Source organism: Antedon mediterranea, chromosome 10 (genome assembly GCF_964355755.1).
Source record: "Antedon mediterranea chromosome 10, ecAntMedi1.1, whole genome shotgun sequence".
In the NCBI taxonomy this organism is placed as follows: Eukaryota; Metazoa; Echinodermata; class Crinoidea; order Comatulida; family Antedonidae; genus Antedon; species Antedon mediterranea.
Window position 1 is genome coordinate 5,682,507 of NC_092679.1, and position 21,189 is coordinate 5,703,695.

The 21,189-nt window shown below is 33.6% G+C and overlaps 2 protein-coding genes across 2 annotated transcripts; both read left to right on the top strand.

Annotated features, from left to right (window-relative positions):
- Window positions 1-3,049: 3,049 nt before the first annotated feature.
- Window positions 3,050-14,473, top strand: LOC140060213 (centrosomal protein of 128 kDa-like). Its single transcript, XM_072106334.1, has 22 exons — window positions 3,050-3,242; window positions 3,650-3,736; window positions 3,967-4,122; window positions 4,311-4,382; window positions 4,745-4,909; window positions 5,472-5,597; window positions 5,784-6,075; window positions 6,392-6,561; window positions 6,779-7,044; window positions 7,400-7,574; window positions 7,891-8,010; window positions 8,686-8,817; window positions 9,025-9,186; window positions 9,427-9,486; window positions 10,124-10,210; window positions 10,460-10,653; window positions 10,789-10,999; window positions 11,316-11,508; window positions 12,294-12,379; window positions 12,624-12,716; window positions 12,833-13,106; window positions 13,561-14,473. The coding sequence occupies exons 1-22, from the start codon at window positions 3,096-3,098 to the stop codon at window positions 13,683-13,685; spliced, it is 3,393 nt and encodes a 1,130-aa protein (XP_071962435.1). The 5' UTR covers window positions 3,050-3,095; the 3' UTR covers window positions 13,686-14,473.
- Window positions 14,474-16,519: 2,046 nt separating this feature from the next.
- LOC140060377 (uncharacterized) lies at window positions 16,520-20,029 on the top strand. The gene is made up of 4 exons (XM_072106558.1): window positions 16,520-16,596; window positions 17,084-17,967; window positions 18,137-18,845; window positions 19,170-20,029. The coding sequence occupies exons 2-4, from the start codon at window positions 17,087-17,089 to the stop codon at window positions 19,605-19,607; spliced, it is 2,028 nt and encodes a 675-aa protein (XP_071962659.1). The 5' UTR covers window positions 16,520-16,596; window positions 17,084-17,086; the 3' UTR covers window positions 19,608-20,029.
- The last annotated feature ends 1,160 nt before the right edge of the window (window positions 20,030-21,189 follow it).

A 21,189-nucleotide genomic window follows, 5' to 3' on the forward strand; every position in this document is an offset into this window, starting at 1 on the left:
AGTTTTATCTAGCTTGTGGTTTTAAACAAGACATTTCTGGGGAATTTCTGATGATGCTGGTTTTTTTTGCTTTATATAAATCAGAGAGTTAATATTTAATTACAACTCTATCTTTAGAAATTATCTTTGTTTACTTTTTCTGTGTGATTTTAATTTCAGAATACAGGTGGTGGTGATATGAATGATGGCAATGCTAACTGGGAAAGCCCTTCTATGTTTCCTTGAAGATGGGTCTCACTTTCAAAGAATACTCATTTCTGAAAAACAAGAACAATTTGGCCTTTCAGGAAAGCCAATTATTCCACCCGAGGGAAGCTACCACGAATGTTGTTTCGATGATATACCACATTTCTTCAGCATAAAAATTATCAAACATTCAACCAATGAGATTGTGGTAATCAAACATGTGATGAAAACAGGTGGTGATAACTGTTCACTGCAGAATGAACAATTTGATTTTCACACAGATGAGCTGTTAGTAGGCTCAAAAGCTGAAACTGCAATAACACAGTATTTTAATCCTGGACTTAAAGGAAGACAGTGTTATGTATGTGTTGGAAATATTTCAATAACATTGGGACCAAATCAATTTACTGGATATGTACTTGATGATGATGGTTTCTGAAGAAACTACTGTACCTACATTAATAAATCAATCATTTTATTTGGTGTATTTTAAAAGGAAATCCATACCCAATTAGAAAATGGCAACTAAATTTATTTTGAAAATAAAAAGTCAAGATGCAAAATAATTGTTGAGGCAACTACAGTAATTGTTAGTATAATTCTGTGTGAATAATAAGGTGATCAGAATTAGCTTTTCACAATTCAAGCAAAGGACAAGTATGACATTCTTGTTTATTATTACTACTACAGCATTTTCTGGCAATTTTGTCTTCTGGCAATCTTCATATACCTTGATGAATATTTATATTATCTTGATGAATATTTATATTATCTTGATGAATATTTATAAATATTTAAATTATCTTAATGAATATTTATATTATCTTGATAAATATTTATATTATCTTGATGAATTTTTATATTATCTTGAACATTTATATTATCTTGATGAACATTTATATTATCTTGATGAATATTTATATTATCTTGATGAATATTTATATTATCTTGATGAATATTTATATTATCTTGATGAATATATTTATATATCTTGATGAATATTCATATCATGATCCATTTATTACTGTATAAAAAGATAGAAATTGAGATAGTTTTTTTAAATTTGTTAAGTTGGCCTATTTCGATTCAATATAGTCCTAGGTATCTCTTTCTTTGCTTTTAGGCTGTCGACTTGAATGGCTTCTTCTTCATCTATATGCTTAAGCAAACGATCTTCTCTTTCTTCTACAATACTAGTCTCTCTATATGCTTGCTGTCGACCTCCGCGTACTAAGTTCTCAAAATTGTAACCAATCACTCCAATGATTACAGCAGCAGGAAACGTAACATACGGTGCATACGTCCGTAAACCTGCAAGAATCACTGGCCACATTGTTTAACTTCTATTAATAAAAATACAAAAGAAAAATTAGAATGTAAAAATAATTTAGCATACCGTAAACTGTTAGTAGTTTGGCAATAAAAAAGATGGATATATATATCCTTAAATATTCAATTTTACTTAAATATTTATTGATTGTACCAACATCAACAATGAAAAGTAAAAATAAAATACATTGATTTAGACTTTGTTTGCATACTAAAGTCCTACATATCATCATCATGGGTATCCATCCTAGCTTCTACACTACTAGGCCTATAGACTATAGTAATAATACAGTTCCACATGCCTCCCCTCCTAGTACTACAGTACTATAGTAGGCCTACTCCTACCAGACCAGACTAAAACCGCTAAAACTAGGCCCTGCCGCCCTCTCCAACTAATAATAAGCCTTATCACTGCATCAGTATATTAATAAGCCATAACATTATAATTGGCCCTCTAGCCAAAATGTAACAATAATCATTACTATTTTTGAGTTTATTTCATGTACAACACATACAGCACATATTAAGAATAATAAAGATCAAATTTAGTGTTAAAACTACCATATAAATGCTTTAAAATAGCTTTGGACAAACTTTCTTCTTTCTTCTTCTCGTGCATTTCTTGTTCGGATATTTACGCCCTCTATAATCCGATTGCGAAGCCCCTCTGACCGCCGCGGATTCTAAATACATTTTAATTGGCGCTGCGTTTCAGCAAGTAGATATTCTATCCAATGAATGAAGGCGTTTTAAAAAGCTTTATTGTTTATGTTTTTACCTGGCGGCCATTTCAATTTGAAGCTGATTCAATCGAAATCTGCAGTAAGAATATAGTATAGGCCTAGGCCTACTACGTTTTACCTTTTGATGATCTATGGTAATTATATAGCCTAGGCCTACCATTCATGGCTGGATCCCCATTCATAATATTGGGGTTTTTTTTCGCGCATAACAATAGCATTGTCTTGGCTAGGCCTGTCTGTGACCTCACTCAGAGTTCAGCAGCCAGGCCCACCCAACCCAGTCATTATCATGATTGATTGATGATGATGCCTGGCTGGCTGGCCGGGTGGTTTTTAGGGCTATCTAGGCCTATAATTATATAGTATAGGCCTAGAGCCCTGACAACGTTGCAGACCCTGTATAGGCGCCTAGCTACAGCCTGGCTAGGCCAGTGAATAATTTCGCCAGTGTAGCATAGCAAAAAGCTATACAAAACAACCTTCTTGCTACACATTTCTACAATTGTGTAGCAAAATATACTATAGAAAACTATGTTTCTCGACTCAAAAATCAGTTTTATTAGCAATATTGCTAAACAAAATTTTAAGATGAAATGTTTCCCTGTAGGCTACTAAGGGTTAGGCTAGTCTAGGCCTGCATCAGACTTTTTTTGTTTAAAAATTCTTTGCTATTTAATAATATTATTAATTCCTACAGTTTAAAAGAGAGCAACAACCAATGTGTTTTTTATATAAAAACGTAGGCCTATTGATTCATTTTCTTTTTTTATATAGGCCTAGTTGCGTGAACTACAGTGTGATATGAATGAATGATATATATATATAAATAAAAGAGCAATGTCAAGCAGTGAATCTGAAAGTTATTATCAACCCCATGTGGGACTGCATCATATCCTACCAACCCCACCAAGAAGAAGACAAAGAGTTTCCTCATCATCATCAGTTGGCGGTGATAGAGTTGAAAAGCTTACCTCAACTTTAAGGGTACACATTTATCTTGTCTGGACTTTTGTATCAGTGCTTTACTGGGACCTCTGCGAGAGAAGTCTTTGACTGAAGAGGTCCCCAGTATAAAGACAAAATAAATAAAATAGGACAGCGAGTGATACTGCAGCTCAGCTGGGTATTCCTGTAGCTAATAAATTAATGTAAAATGTAATGTTTGATTTATATAGACTAGTGCTTGTACAATCAAAAGATTGTCCCAAAGCGCTGAGAAAAAAAACAGAAAGAAATTACAAAGAAAAAAGTTGGGTTTTTAAGAGTATTATGATGAATGTTATATAAAGTTGAGTTGTATGAAAAACAACTGACTAAAGTTTAACAAGCACCACACAGATTATATTACATAATTTGTTTTGTAATTTTTAATTTGTTTGTTTTTTCTTTAGGATACAGATAGAAATTTGTATTCTGTTGATCATATGTTAAACACATACAGAGGATCCTCAAATCAACAGCTGTCTGCAATTAACAGGGTAAGCAGTGATTTCCATTATTAACAATTTGTTTTAAAAAGTTCAATTCAAAAGTAATACTGTGACTTAAAAAATAAATGTTTAAAGGAGATATCAGAAAGCAGGACTTTGACAGTCATGCTCACAAAAGATGCATTCATTATATTTCACTTCATTACATTTTTACAAGATGACATCATACACACATTTCATAGAATTATTCTCTTACACTTGACTGATTTCTTCTGTAGTTGAGGGATAGTCTGTCAAAAACAACAAAACAGCTTAGAGATGAAAGATTAGCAGCAGCAGCTGAAACAAGGGGAAGTAGGGGACCAATGCGATCAAGTGATCTGGAGGATGATCAAAGGAGATACCAGCCTACTACACCTCTCAGGGATTATAAGGTTGGTGGCTCCATATTATGATTTTGTTTAAAATAGATAGCCGCATGATGGGAAGGAATCAATCCGGGACCAGTGAAATGTAATGTCACTGAAGTGTCTGAACCATTGATTGCAACTACATAAAACTAACTTAATTTATTTTTAATTGAGCTGTACTTACATATGAAGATTTCTCATCTGTTTTGCAGAATCCTGGCACATCCAGTCACAGAAAGCAAAGGAAAAGACCATCAGTGAGATTTGATGAGGACCTTGATGAGGTTAGTGATAGTTAAAAGAATTACCCTTTAGATTTAAAAGTGATACTTTTCTTAAGATGCAGCTTATGGTTGCATTGTATGTTAAATCTGTACATTTGTGTAATTCATAATAATAATACAGTATTGTATATAGTAGTTCGTTCTTATATAGGTCATATACTCTCAATGCGCTGTACATAAACTATAAAAAACGATAGCAATACTGTAATTTCAAATTAATGAAAAGCTCGTCTCTCTCTCTCTCTCTCTTCCACTATATGTAGATGTATGTCCTAGTCGTCTTAGGAACTACTAGTAGACATTGACCTTAATTATGTATAAAGGGCTGTAATAAACAGTTATTTCTTCTTTATTTGTCCAAGATTCATGAAATACACCAGACTGTGAGAGATCTTAGTTCTGATCAGCATCGACTTGGGCGAGAGTTGAACGAGGAAGTACAAAGACGTTTACAAAGTGAAACAGAACACAAAAGAAATCTAGAGAGTCTTTCCAGTAGTTTTAGGCACACTCTAAAAGAAGAATCGGTATGTAACTAACTATGGATATACTCTTTGTTAGCATAAATGATTAAATCATTTTAAAATTAAATTATCAACCATATTTGTTAGTCAAGTGGCAGGGGCGCCATCAAAACCATAGCTTTACCATCGGCACAGGTTAAGTCACTCCTCAACCATTGTTTTGGTGGTTGAACAATATTTCTCGGATAAGGACTTAAAACTGGAGGTCCAGTTTACACATCTGGTTCGTGTACACTATAAAGAACCCAGTACATCATTCAGCCCTGACGAACAGGCACTGTTTGTTGGCAGCACTCGATACGAAGGGACCCTTAGGGGAGTAGAAAGTTGTGGTATATTTCGTCCACACCTATGCACAATTCAGCCCAGTAGGCTGCAAGTATAAGGTTATTCCCCCATTTACATAATATTGATATAAGATTTCTTTTTGTAAAAACCAAACGTTCTGTAAGTTTGCTTATAATTTTTTGGTTTTTACTAAAAGAATTCTTTGTTATATCTATTGTAAAACTAGAGGAAATTTTTCCAGCATATATTGATCCTTTTTAATTTTAATCCATTGTAGTCATCAGACCGAGTGGAGAAACGGTTACGAGATATACAGGATGAACTAAGGCAGGACAGATTGAGGAAGGAACATAAGGATAGACCTATTAACAGAGGAGATGCCATGTCTTTACAGCTTAGAGAGGTATGGTTGAATGAATAGTGTAAAGGTCAGAGGGTAATCTACACAGGTATCCTGTATTTTTGCAGCTAAGAAGTTAAACAAAACATAGCAGCTTAAATGTATCTATTTTAAATGACGAAGTTTGTATGTGAAAAGTAATGGATGATTTTGTTGTTGAATTTAAAAAAGACAAATTCTATATCCTAGGCCATTCAAACTCAACGATCTGTACAAAAAGAGGAGGACAATGAGACCAGTAAACGATTTCTGCAGAATGAGAGTCAGCGGCAGAAGCTGGGCTTAGAATTGGATGAAACTAAGCAGAAATTGAACCAAACGCAGGGAGTTAATACAGCATTGAAAGAACAAATTAATACCCTGCAATTACAGCTAGACAAAGCCGACCAAGAGAGAAACCAGTTAGGAACAAAACTTAAATCATTCATGGAAGCTGCTGAAGATGAGAGTCGACATTCAGCGAGAGGACGCAGGAATATAGGTACAGTTCTCAATTGAATGAACTTTAATTTTTGCTATTAAGGTGATTGGCCAAGTGGTTAATAGTTCATGTTGCATATAGCCTGCTCGATCTATCCATCTGCCCACAAAATTATCGTATTGTTAATATGCATAATAATGTAGTGCTAAAAAATGTATCATAATCATGCAAAATTATTATTATTATTGTGAGGATTAATAATTGTTGTCTTCATTCTATCCATGTATGTCTACCTGCCCGATAAATGGTTCTTCCTTTCCTCATTTTTATCCAATCCCTCTGCCAGTCCCTGACTCCACCCCTTCATCCCCTATAGGTCATGAAGAGATTGATAGAGATAGCTACGAACGACTAAGAATGGAGAAAGAAATTGACAAGCTCAGATTAGAAATGGCACAAACAACTGGAGCTAAGGACATCGAGGAATGTAAAAGAGAGTTAAAGAGGACACAACGTCAACGAGACCAACTTGCTGAAAATCTTGAGGTAAAAAGAAAATATCTTCTGAAGTCAATCAGAATAGGCACATACACAAGGTACATGAACTAAATCTTGAGTTACTTTTATTCCACTCATTGTAGTGGCATGCCTAATTTGAGACAGAAGCAGTTGGCCTACTGTTTGGCACAATCAAGCTATTTGTTGTTTGTATTTGCCGAAAATAATAAAAGTTGATGAGTAATTCAATGTTTGTTTTTATTAGACTTACAATCGAGAGTTAGAAGCAAAAGAAAAGCATCTACGAAAGATATTAACACAATTAAGAGACATATCTGATCGTTACGATGACAGCGAACGTCAACGAATGGTTGTCCTTACACAGTTTGAGGAGCTTCAGAGTCGGTTACATGATGTGATGCGAGAAAAGGATTCAAACTCCGGAAAAATTAAAGATTCAGAGAAATTATTAGAACAATCGGAAAAACGGAGAGAGGATTTTAAAGTCAGAGCCCAAGAGGCTATCAGACAGTGAGTACTATTTCGTGTATGTTTACCTGGACTAACCTAATGTGTACACCCCTTGGTTTAATGTGGTATCAATCATAAAAAATACACTAATGCGTTAATTAATGCATACAAATATTTAATCCATGGTCCTCGATTTCTTTTTAGATTTTCCATATTTTGATGCTTTTTAAGTGATACCGTGTATGTTGCTTTCAAAAAGATCTCCAGTCATATTCTGAGGGAAGGTTGACTAAAGAACCTTCTCTGTAATAAATTTATTTCTTGGATATTTACCAGTACTAAACTTTCTGTACACTTCTGTGTTGTGAAATTAAAGAGCCCCCTCTATAATTCATTAATAACTTTAATTAAACAGGTGGAAAAACAAAAGCAAAAACCTTGAGAGAGAAAACAATCAATACAGGCACTCTACAGAGCAGATGAAACAGCAGAAAGAATCACTATTGAAAGAGAATGAGACACTGAGGACACAGAATACAACAGCAGTACAGAGGATGGAAAACATACACAGAGAAATGAATTCTATACTGGTATGTATTAAGGGACCATGTCAACATTATTCTGCTGCAGTTACTGCAGTAACTGCATTTTTTAAGATAAAGATGAGTGCTGTGCTCTATACACAGAATGATCTACATTTTTCTGCTGCAGTTACTGCACTAACTACATTTTTTAAGATAAAGATGAGTGCTGTGCTCTATACACAGAATGATCTACATTTTTCTGCTGCAGTTACTGCACTAACTACATTTTTTAAGATAAAGATGAGTGCTGTGCTCTATACACAGAGGTACATTTGTAAAATACATATATTTATATACACATATACTATATTTTGTTTGATAGGAAAAACGGGCAGAGCAAGATGAACAAGTTAGGTTGAAGGATGTTAAAATAAGTGAGATGACATCTGTTCAACTGGACTTGGATAGAGAACTTAAAGAAACAAGAAGTTTTCTTGATAAGGTAATTCCACCTGTTTCTTGCTGTTATTTTGCTTTAAAGCACTAAACACATCCATCCAATAATAAGTTACTGTATAACCTGTTTGACCAGAGCTGTTAGGTGATCAATGTGTATTTGTTCATTTTATTTAAAAACATGATTATCATAAGAATTAATTATTCACTTTATTACTTATTCACTTTAATACCTGTTCACTTTAATACTTATTCACTTTTAATATTTATACACCTTAATACTAATTCACATTAATGCGTATTCACTTTAACACTTATTAACTTTAATACTTATTCACTTTAATATGTATTAACTTTAAACTTTATTCACTTTAAACTTTATTCACTTTAATACTTATTCGCTTTAATACCTATTCACTTTAATAATTTTTCACATTAATCAGTTCTGCTTTAATACTTATTATTCACTTTAATACCTATTCACTTTAATATGTATCAACTTTTATACTTACTCACTTTAATACTTATTCACGTTTATTTTAAATCAATACGCTCATCAAAATCTGTTATCACATTTAAAACTAAACTCAAAACTCATCTCTTCAGAGAAGCATAATCGCACGCTACTACTTGCACAGATCTTGGAAAACACAGCGCTTTGAAACCTTTGTCTCTTGCGCTTTATAAATGTTATTTATTATTATTATTATTATCAATACAGCTTGATGGTGAACTTCAAACACAACAAGCACGGCAATCAGCCCTAATGGAAGAAAAGATGCGATTAGAGGACGAGTTAACCAACATTCGGTCTGACTTCACCCAGGCACAAAAACAGATCAGTAGGCAACATGTAAGAATGTTTATAATGTTTAACTCAAGTCATTTTGAGAAACCAATACATTTTTGGAAATTGGAAAAAAGGTCAAGAAACCTGAAAATAAATACCTAACTGTTATACTATCAGTCTCTTTAAAACTGTCTCTCTGCTGGTTCTGACAGAGTTTAAAAAAATATGTATTAAATATGATAAAAGATAATATCAAATGATCAAAAACAGGTTGAGATTCGAGAACTTAGTTTACAGAAAGCTGAATATGGTGGAAAGTTATCAGAAGAGATTTCAAAACGACAAGAGTTTGAAGGTAAAATTAGATCAGTACAACATGAGGAAGAAATGGCAAGGGAAAAATTAGCAAATCTATCTCAGCAGCTCAAAGAGGTAAATTGTACATTGTATAACATTGTAAATTAAGTACCAAATGCGAAAGTGGAACTAATGCACTGTTACACACTGTAAATATACATATACAGTGAGGTGCTGCAATGCAAGGTGCATGCTTGTCACCCGTGTTACTGCTGCTCTAGACAAATTAGTCTTATCTGGATTGATGTTAGTAAGATAGAAACTTTACCTGTTAATGATTATTTAAATAATTCTTGAAACTTCTAACTTCGACAGGAACGTAGTCTGCATGCAGAAAATGTAAAGGCATTTCAAGAAGACTTGCAAGATGCAAAGGTAAATTCATATATGTATATAAATATTAGTAGTATAAACACACTTTTTTTCCTAGGGTATTGTTGATGTAGTATCATGGAAAATTGGCTGGGACGAAAGTGATAGAGTTCACTGTTGGAGTCCCCCGCTTCTGTGTGATTGGTTGTAGTGTAAAATCCGGAATAAATTGTATTGAATTATTTCTCCATGGTAGTATTAAGAAGGCAATCTTAATTGTGTACTTAACACTAGCTCAAGGCAATTCATAAGCTAATTAAGTTAAACATCTTTATTCACCTGGTCTTCTGGCACCTATGATTTATATGACCCTTTTAATGTGTGATAATGTTATGTAACACCAAGAATATTAAATAATCTGATATTCAGAACAAAGCGATTGCTTCCATATTTAAATATTTGTTTTACAATAATAATTTACTAAAGTGGCTATTGGTACTTTTTACAATATTGATTTACTAATTGTAGCTATTGGTACTTTTTACAATATTCATTTACTATTGTGGCTATTGGTACTTTTTACAATATTCATTTACTAATTGTAGCTATTGGTACTTTTTACAATATTCATTTACTATTGTAGCTATTGGTACTTTTTACAATATTCATTTACTATTGTGGCTATTGGTACTTTTTTTAGAGCCATGAGGAAAGAAGAATTCAAGAATTGGTAATAAAAATGCGAAAAGATCGAGCTGATACTGATGCTGAAATTCAAGCTTTTAAGGTTTGTTCCGTCATTATAAAATAAAAATTTGTCCAATGTTTTATCATTTTGATTGTAATGTATTTGTGTAGAGATACTACTGTTTTAGACCAATGTTTAGCAAGAGAGACACCCTTGATTCCTCTGTGGCACTTAGGCAAACATAGGCCTACACAAAAGTAAGCTGATGCTATCCCAGAAAAAATCCCCCAAAAAATACCAAGAGCGCTATAAAGGTATAACTATTCAATGTCTCTTGTCCTTAATTAGATTGAGTTGAAAGAAGAGCAATCGATCAGCCAATCGGCCAAGAAACAATTGGATAAAAGTAAATTAATAATCGATGATCTGACAGAGAAACTGTCTAAAGCAGAAGATGAGAACAACAAGCTTAAAATGCATTATGATCGAATGAGGCAACGATACGAGGAGCAGGCACAGCTTACCCAACTTGGAGAAAGCAGGTAGTGAGTTCTTGTACAATAATTAAGGATGTAGGGAATGGGTTTCTGTTTAGTGCAAGATTCTGTAATTGATTTTGAGATGATAATAAATTTATATTTATTCTGATACAAAGTGTTTATTTTTTATAACTACAGACTAACAAAGTTAGAACGGCGCTACCAAGATCTCCAAGACAAATCCCGAGACCAGTCTGTAGATTATGACAGCGCCCTCAGTAGCATTGGCAATGATATTGACACTGTTGTTCACATCTTGTCTAAAGATGTCGGTGACCCTTATGCCACGATCCAATCACCAAAGAAAGATTTCAAATTCCAGCCACAAAAATGGCTAACAAGTTATAGGGTTGGTTGTACATTTTATGTTATTTTATTTTTAACAAACAAAAGTTAAGTAAGAAAATAAATATTTTATAAGTGGTCTATCAAGGTGAAGCTGGATCCCTCATTGGTACCTTTATTTCAACGTGAAATGAGGTGAATGAAATCCATAAGACATGATGTTAAATATAATAAACAAATATAAATAAAATATATTAATAATGTGACTGCCATCAGTTCAGCACCTACCCAGAAAGGAATTACTAACCAATTTAATTGCATGTTAAAGGGGTTGCGTTAAAAAAAATATAACCATTTTGACAAAGTAAATTATTTTTCAGAACAAACTACGTTGGGTAAATGACGAGTTAAAACAGCAGCTGAAGAATGAGAAGCATTTAAGGCAAGATCTGAACCACAGCAGAGGAGACATTGATGAAGCGGTGAAAACATTACGTGAAGAAAAAGAAGTTTTTAACTTAGAGATTGACCGCCATTCAAAGGCTTTGGATGAGTTACGACTAGAACGAAAAAGTAAGTTAAACCATTTAATTTAGTTTATGATTGATGGAATCTAATTTGGAATTCATTATATATCTTCTTATATTGCAACAGTCAAAATATGGTTTAATCATTTATGTATTTTTTATGATTTTCCTAATAACAACAAAATCTAAATCGGTTAAATATCAATCTTAGATGCTTCAATCAAACCATGGTTTAAAGCTCCGGTACAGGCATGAATTTTAAATATAATATTTGGTCAATTGTACATAAATCAAATATTTGTAACAGAAATCGAGACAAAAAAACATGACTTTCCCTTAATATGGTCAAATACAAAATTTTGCAAAATTCTTCCATAAAAACCAGGAAGACTTTTTTTCAGTAGTTAGGTAGTTAACCTAATGTAATAACATGTCTGATGACTCCCTAGACGGTGAAAAAAGATGAAAATAAAAATCTGAAATTGAATAAAAATATCAGAAATGTAATATTCAAGTTATATTACCTATATTTAGTCATCTGATAACATTTTTTACCACACCGTTTATTTTTCATAGCTTTTTAAAATGCCTCTCTATTTACAAAATTTGTGTACAAAAGAATAGAGATTTTACTGTGTAATTTGAACTGATAAGAAAGTGCTTATTTTCAACAAGCTCGTGTAACACAAATAAAATCCAAAAAATTATGAAACATAGGGGAAACTAAAGATCAATAATTATTGGAATGTATGATCAATAGAAATCTTTTGCCCGCACCTGGCCTTTAGAGCATTTTTTTATAACACTTCTTTCTACTTGATACTCACATAGAACTTGAGCACGACAACTTAAGAAAAACTGAGATGATGCAGTCATTGGAAAAGCAGGTTGTCTCACTGGAAAATCACATAGGAAAAGTATGGATATCACCTACAATGTGTATAAATGCATTGAGATACTCAAAGCATATCATAAGAAAACATTAAGCAGTGACTAACAGGATAAAAATAAGCTAGTGAAGTTTGTCTTTTTATGTGTCTTTAATACTGTTTGATTAATATCAGTTTATATGTACACTATGAAATAATTGCTATTATTTTCTTCTAAATAAATTTTTAAATAAAATCTTTCTACTAAAAAAGAGTTAATCTTTTTTTTTAGAATACTAGCATTCCAATGAGAAGTAGTGAATTGCTACCCGAGAGGGACTCTGTATCATTTAAATCAATAGACGATGAAAATAACCAAATTAAAGTAAGTTATACATAAACCAATATATTTATGATGTTTTTAACTACCACTCCTGAAAGTGCCAATAAAATTAATCTAGACATTTTGTTACAATATTAAGTATTTATCTGTTATTTTAGGTATTACATAATGAGCGTGATATAATTAATGAACGCTACCAAAAGTATCGAAGTACAGTAGATTCATTGCAACAACAGCTGGAAAATGCCAAATTATCAACTCAACATCAGTATCAATCTCCAGATGCCAGTGTAGAACCACTGCAAAATGCGAGAAAACCAACCCGTAAACGTCGTGTCCAGATTAGTAACTCGCCTCCAGTGAGGTACGACGCTAGTCAAGAATCAATGCATGAATTTGATGACAGTTTATCATTTATTCAACCACTCAAAGGTATGTCAATAAAAAGGATAGGTGTTTTTTGTTTCAATCGATTTTGACTCCAGACAGCGTCATATTTACAAGGTCTATCGGGTCAAAAATTTTCGTCTAGGCCCTAGCGCAGAGATGTAAATTTACATCATCGTGCTAGCCTCCCGCATAGATGGAACTTTTTGTACCGATTGAACTTGTAAATATGGCGCCCTCTGGAGTTATCAAAGTTGTTTATTGCGTATCATAAATATAAAAGTGATTGTTAATGTTTGAATCCATAAACTTATATAAATATGCATACAAATTATTAATTTATTAAAATGTTAAAGTTATAACTAGCCTCTTTGACTATTGATATTCATATTATTATTCAACATATTAAGTTATCTTACCTGCATGTGTTCAAGCCAAATAATCTCATACCTTTCGCATATAAATCCATTCAATATGATTCCTTTATTTTGTTCCTTAGGAAGGAGATCAAAGTCGTCTCTGAAAAGCAAAAGAGGAAATCATGAGACCAGACAACACACTCCAGAACCATTGGATATGTCTGATGGAGAGTTTATGAAGAGGTTCATTCCAGACACCCCATGAGATACTATGCAATGTTTTAATTTCATTATACACTATGCAAGTCTGGTTTAATAATATTACTGGAGAGAATCTAATACCCCTAACACCACCACCACCGAGCTTAGAATAAACCTGTGTCATGTCTGGATAAATTTCCATTTTACATCTGATTCATTAACCTGGGAATGACACGGATTGCATGCATCTACACTGCAAAATACAACCCGTGTAAATGTTATAGATTTATCGAAATATCGCCCTCTAATGCATGAAGAGACACTCTAGTAACGGTCTGCTCATTAATATACCTCCATGACTCCTCCTTTTGTCATGGCAATACAAACAAATTTAGACTACTCATGAGGAATAATATTTCTGTAAATACAAATGAAAAACAAATAATCATACGTTTTATTTATATAAACAAATTAATAAACAAAATCTTTTCTTTTTATATAAATTAAATACAATAATGAGCGAGGATAGAAACCAACTGGGTGAATATATGCAGGACTGTTTACGTTCGCGAACATGCAAGTACACGGGTTCGTCCCGGGTTGACTTGATGTTGAATGTTTAATTGTATAGGTAACTGTTTGTTTAAAAGATTTTACACTGTAATTCAGTGTAGTTATAACTTTATTAGAATATGTAAATGCAATGTGTACATAATGATATTTAAGGTATGTACAGTCATAATTCTATATGGTTTTTTTAATATTTGTAAAAACAGATATTGATATTTTTATTGACTTCTGTAAATTTTCTGGTGCTAACTAATATTGAGCTGATTGCTGTGTTGTATTTACTCTGTTTTATATTGTGCCACTCAATTGAATTTCTTTTCAATAAAAACCAGTACTAGCATTCTCAAATGTATTTCATATCTGTTTCATTTGTAAATGTATTGTGTAGAAAACATCGGGCCTGTTTAGCAAGAGAAAAACAACAAGAGTGCTAACTAAACCATATAACTCTTCAATTACAATATATTAGTGCAGACATTTTAAAGACCACAGTTTAGAAAGCCTTTTAGGCCTAACATACTTATAAAGCAAGACATAGGCAGTAACCTATACACTTGTGGACTCACTTGGTTGTTACAAACATCTTTTGTATTATCTTTGTGGCACTCCATGAAACATAAGCCCTGTGTCAAACACATCTCTAGGCTGTAGTTACCCCAACAAATATTTGCAAAGAGTGCTAAATGATGCCTAACTGAATTGTAATGAAATTTGTAAATAATAACTGTAATCAGGCCTATTTTAGGGAGACCAAGGTTTAGCAAGATGAGTTTTGTAGGTCCCGTGTACTTTATGCTTGTGAACTGAGACTCCATTGATTTGTTTGTGTCTGTCGGGTAAACACAGGCCTGCGGCCTGCCTAACACAAACACTTAGCTGGGGGCCTCCCCAAAAACCAAAATAAAGTGTGCTTAGCATCGTCGATTGAAAGAGAGGCCTAGCTAATATATTAGATAGTTATTAATTAAATCTATCCATGCCTGAGTTCGGGTTGAGATATACTGTAAAATAATTTGCTAATTGCTTTTCAGGAGTCAGTTCCTAAACAGTATTTTACTCACATTGTTTGGCCTTGAATAGTAGGCCTACATGCTCCCATCGATGCCGACTAAGTCTACAGTTATCGTCTGACTTCCGCGAAAACAATCCAATGATCTGATTGGTCAAAAGTCGGCCTTCTTTGTTGGACGAAATTGAAAAAAAAGTACAACAACGATCATTATTTTAGTGTGATCGTTTGTGAGCATGCTTTGTAGTCTGTCCTTTTTAGATAACCTATCGATTTAAATGTAACCAAATGTATTATTTTATTTTATCTTATGGTATTTCTTAGCCATATATTGGCTGTATAGCAATAACTGACCTCGTCTATATTTCCGGTTTACCTAGGAAAGACACTCGCAAGGTATAGGCCTACTATTAATTTCACCTTGCTGCTACGCAGAAATGATAATCTCAGATGTTTTTAAATGACCAGTAGAGCCTCCGTTTCCTGATTGAATGGAATAGGGAGACGGACGTGTGATATCTACAAGGCCTGAAGTACCTGGTGGTTCGTCAATTTGGCCGATAGGCCTATGTTGAGCCGTGAAATGTGCACATTTGTGCTAACAACCACATTTGTGCAAACATGGCACCCTCAAATGTGCAAACAACCACATTTGTGTAAACATGGCACCCTCAAATAATGTGAAATAGATCAGTTTTGACGTTAATGTACAAACAAAATTCTAAAAATGTTAAAATAAAACATATTACACAATGTTGTGCAGATTCAAATTGCCCAACGATATTTTTGCGCTATTTTAATAGATTTGCACATTTGAGGGTGCCATCTTTGTACACAATGTGGTTGTTTGCACATTTGAGGGAAACATGTTTGCACAAATGTGACTTTTTGCACATTTAACAGCTCAACACGGCACAATAGTTATTTCTTCCTGGACTCCAATACCAATAAAAAATACATGAATTAAATATATCAGCACAATTTAGACTACCTTTAATTTTAAAAACAAGGTATTAAGAACAAGATTTGAGAGTTATTTTGTTAGCCTAATTGTTTTAATGAATAATCTATAGGCTAACACCGACGTATGCAAAATGTGTACTTGTCGGGAGTGTGACAAATGTTTGATGCGCTACTGCTTTATTGCGGCGAAGTTTCAATCATGATTCTGTAAGAAAAATAAATGGAAGAAAATTTTCGGATAATCGGCTTCAAAGTTAATTCAAATAATAATACGAGCATAAACTTATCGGGAGTCACCAACTTCCTGTTGTTAGGCTAGGATTAATAATCGATTGGGATTCATTTCCTTTTGGTCGGTGGGAACAACCATTACTCCGTAGAACAATTACAGCCCGACAGTCTTCATAGGACGACTGCAGCGTACACCTAACAGGTAAGATTACAACTTTGTTTTTGTTGAAATATTAATTTTCAAACAAATGACTGCAAAGTATATTATTTAACGAATCAAGCAACGTATTGGAGGTGGGAGACACCAGGGAGATGTAATATAAATATCTCTGGAGACACTGGCAATTTGCAACACAAAATAAAATTGGAAAAAAAGCAACAACAAAAAACAAACTTTAATTAAGGTTCTAACAGAAAAGTCAATTGCTGCTTTATTTCAGATGCTTCATTAAACTAAATAAAATTGGAAAGTATTTTAAGTTATTTAGCGCTCCACAATAAAAAAAAAAGGGGGAGGGGTGTCTGTACTACACCATCCTAATAACAACGAATAGCCTAATCATGACCTCTACTACACTTAAACATTGCATAAATTCATCCACAATGAATAAAATTATCTAATGGTTTTAAACTTTGCTTCGAGTCGGAAACAAATATAAGTGAACTTAATTTCTTTAATTTTCTTGCAGACTATGGCTGTTCTTAGGTTTTTTTGTTTCGCGCTCATTCTGAGTCTTTGTTTCGGCAGAGCTATGACGAATGAAACGGAGAATATAATTAAAAATATTCGAGCATTGATTTATAAGGCACTCTACGATAATGTTCTTGAGAAGACCGGAGGACCAAATGAGCTGAATACCCTTGTACTCCTAGATCCCAGTATTCCTTTGAACAAGGAAGACATTGGACACACACCAGATCCATCAACGCCACCAGATTTGTCAGAGTTCAATAATCTACTTCCTACTAAACTGTTAATTAACAACCTGAACTACAAAAATGCACCTATAATCCAAAAGAATGGCGTTGCACAAGTCTACAAAAAAATATTAGACAAAATGATCGTTGAAAAACCAAAGTTAAATAACATTGAACAGAACAGATACAACGAAGCGGAGATTTTGACTAACGAACGCGTTTCTGGTTCGGTGATTGGACGTACAAGTAATGAAGACGTAACTAAATTGGAAGTTTATCGCCATTTTCGGTCAATTTACTTCAATGCCAAAGAAACCAAGGAAAAGGAGATTTATGAAAAGAAAAATACACTGAGTTCAATGGAATATCGAAATTGGTACATGTACAATTATAGAAAATTAAAAGATAACGAAAAATCTGCTCTACAAGATTGGGTGATTAAAGGCTACAAGAAGATCATCAGTGAAGCGCTGGAGATCATTGATGACGTTGATGAAATTTCTATACTAGAGATAGACGATGCAAAGAATGAATACGAGGCCGCTATTTACGAAAACGAAAACGAATTGAGCTTTAAGAACATAATCAAAGATAAGATTAAATATGATGTTGAATATTCCCCAACAAATTGGAACGACCATCTATATGATCAAATGTAAGTTTTGTTTTTTAAGATAAGTATATTTTCTATCATGCCTGATATTTTATTTCATTGATTTTGCAACCGATTATAGGTACTCTTATCACTGGTAGGCCTGCATTACTAGCAAATCCCACAAACAATTATTTTCTTAATCATTTTTAATATTATGATTTGTTTACAGACATGCTCCGACACCAACTTCTTCTCAATATCTAAACATGATTGTTGATCTGAAAGAGTATTCAATCGTACTACAGGCTATCGCCAACGCTCACGCATCAGACGCAGTCGAAGCGCAAGACAATATCAATACAGACGAAGCGACTGTGAAAGCTCAAGAAGATGCACTAGTAATACAGGTTGCTGAGTTGATAAAGCAGCTTGACGATTGCAATGAATTAAATATGAATTGCTTAAGCGTCGATGCACTCGCTGAAAAACAGAAGAACGATACACTTAAGTGGGAAGAAAATCAGACACAACTCGATGAATACAAACTAATTCTAAAGAACGCCAACAGTATCAAAACGGCGGTTGATAATCTTATCATAAAGATTGGAGATAAAATAATCAAGTATGAAGAGGATTACGAAAATGAAAAGATTATTGAGTTAGAAACGGACAATGATTTGTTAAATAATCATGACTTCCCTGAGGAGGAATGGGAAACCTTCTATTTTAATTCCCAAATTGAGCTGAGAAATATTAACAACGAAATTGGAAGAATTGCGGAATTCAAACCAGCAAAAATTAACAAAGAATTTAAGGAGATTATTGAAAAACGTGGCTCTAAGACTCTAAAATTAGAAATCAGAATGCATTACAGAGGTGTTGGTATCTATAGGCCTTGGTTTAACGAAGAAATATTTAAGAACGATAACATCAAACTTGTAAGTTGCCGTTAATATATTTCTCTTGAATTTTTTTTATTTTTTATCAACATGTTGAAGGAAAGAATGGAACGTATATCTCAACACCTTTAAAGCCATTTTAGTCTTACCTACTTATCGTTATTTTTGCTATTGAATTGTAAATTCTGAAGTCTATTTTAATATCAGGCAGGGGAATTTCACTATTCTTGACAAAAAAAGTGATCTTTTAAAGGGAAACTTTGTGTGGGTCCTGAATGTCCCTTAATATTTGTTTACTATAGTTTTACGGGTTTTTTCATGTAACTTAAAAAATTATATTTATGTTTTTATTATCTGATTTAGAATGACAAAACATTGGTATCACCTGGCTACAAAGACGACCTGATTAATGAATTAAAAAAGAAAACAAACAACAACAACGACAAAGAAGATCTGTACAAATTCCCTCTTTATCCGACGGGCCTCCTCATTGCCAAAGACATCAAGATGAAAATCCGTGGTTTAAATGAGAAAGTGGGCAAGGAGTTGATCGAGAATTCCTACAACGCCGATCAAATCGGCATCGATCCTCCAGAAATTATTGCTGATGATAACAATGACAACGATAACAATGCAATCCACCACTATGGAGAAATATTCGGGTTTACGTACAATAACCGTGATACCAATGCAGTTCGCTATAGAGTGAGACAGGACTACAATGACGTCGACATAGAATTACTCGAGCCACATATTATAGGTCAGTACTGTGACATCATGAAGAAATTCCCTAAAAAATGAGGACCTTTTAGTTTTTGTATGTAGTAAATACTTGTAGTACATGTAGATTTTAATCCTTAAAGGGCGTACACGTGTAAATCCAAACTTACCACTAGACATACCTGTATAGAGAAGAAGACTTCTGATACAATTTTGTTACACATTGGAATACAAATAAATTCTTGAATTGAATCTAGTATTGTATTAACAAATTAAGTATGAAATTTTTAAAAGTAATAGTTGACGCGAATTAGTAATAGTTGACGCGAATTAGTAGTTGACGCTAATGTAGTAGTTCACGCTAATTAGTAGTATTTGACGCTAATTAGTAGTAGTTGACGTTAATTAGTAGTAGTTTAAGCGAGTAAGTAGTAGTTTTATACTTTAATATTGTGACTCTGAATATAGTAGGCCTACAAATGTAAAACAGTTTTTAAAGAGTTCCAAATCAACATGTTGAAACATTTAATAAATTGTTTTTCCAAAAATCTTTGTTTACACTAGTGTTCCTCTTGTTTAAAACCTTACCATTATTTTGTACATTGAAGGAACTGAGTGTATAAAGCAAAATGAAGTGTGCTTAGCATCGTCGAATGAAAGTTGGAGGCCTAGCTTTTTTTTTTATAAACCATATTTAATGAGAGTGATCCATCCAGCTATTGCTGATCATCAGGGACCCTCAGAGGTTCACAAGACAAACATATACAAGATGCTTTACATAAACAAAGTCTTAATACAAATCTTTGGGAGTGGAGTTGTAATTTGGTCCTTTGAAAAAATACTGACATGTGACGGGACTTGAACCCAGGACCCTTGGAGTGGTAGCCAAGCATCATAACCACCAAGCCACAACTCCAATTAGATAGTTATTAATTAAATCTATCCTTGTCTGAGTTCTGGTTGAGGTATACTGTAAAATAATTTACTGATTTGCAGGAGGCAGTTCATAAACAGTATTTTACTCACATTGTTTGGCCTCCAATAGTAGGCCTACATGCTCTCCTCGATAAGTCTACAGTTATCGTCTGACTTCCGCGAAAACAATCCAATGATCTGATTGGTCAAAAGTCGGCCTACTTTGACGCATTTGGAAGATAAAACAATACAACGCCGACAATTATTTTAGTGTGAACGTTTGTGAGCATGCTTTGAAGTCTGTCCTTTAAATAACCTATCGGTTTAAATGTAACCAAATTTATAGTTTTAATTCATTTTTATGATATTTCTTAGCCATTTATTATATTTGCTGTAGCTATAACTGACCTCGTCTATATTTCCGGTTTACTATAGGAAAGACACTCGCAAGGTATACAATTAATTTCACCTTTTTATAAGTTGATGCTACGCAGAAATGATAATCTCAGATGTTTTTCAATGACCAGTAAAGCCTCCGTTTCCTGATTGACTGGGATAGGGAGACGGACGTGTGATATCTTCAAGGCCTGAAATACCTGTTTGTTGTACATTTTGGCCCGCAGGCTTATCTTGAGCCGTGAAGTGTGCACATTTGTGCAAACAACTACATTTGTGTAAACATGTTGCTCTGAAATGTGCAAACAACCACATTTGTGCAAACATGGCACCCTCAAATGTGCAAGTTTGT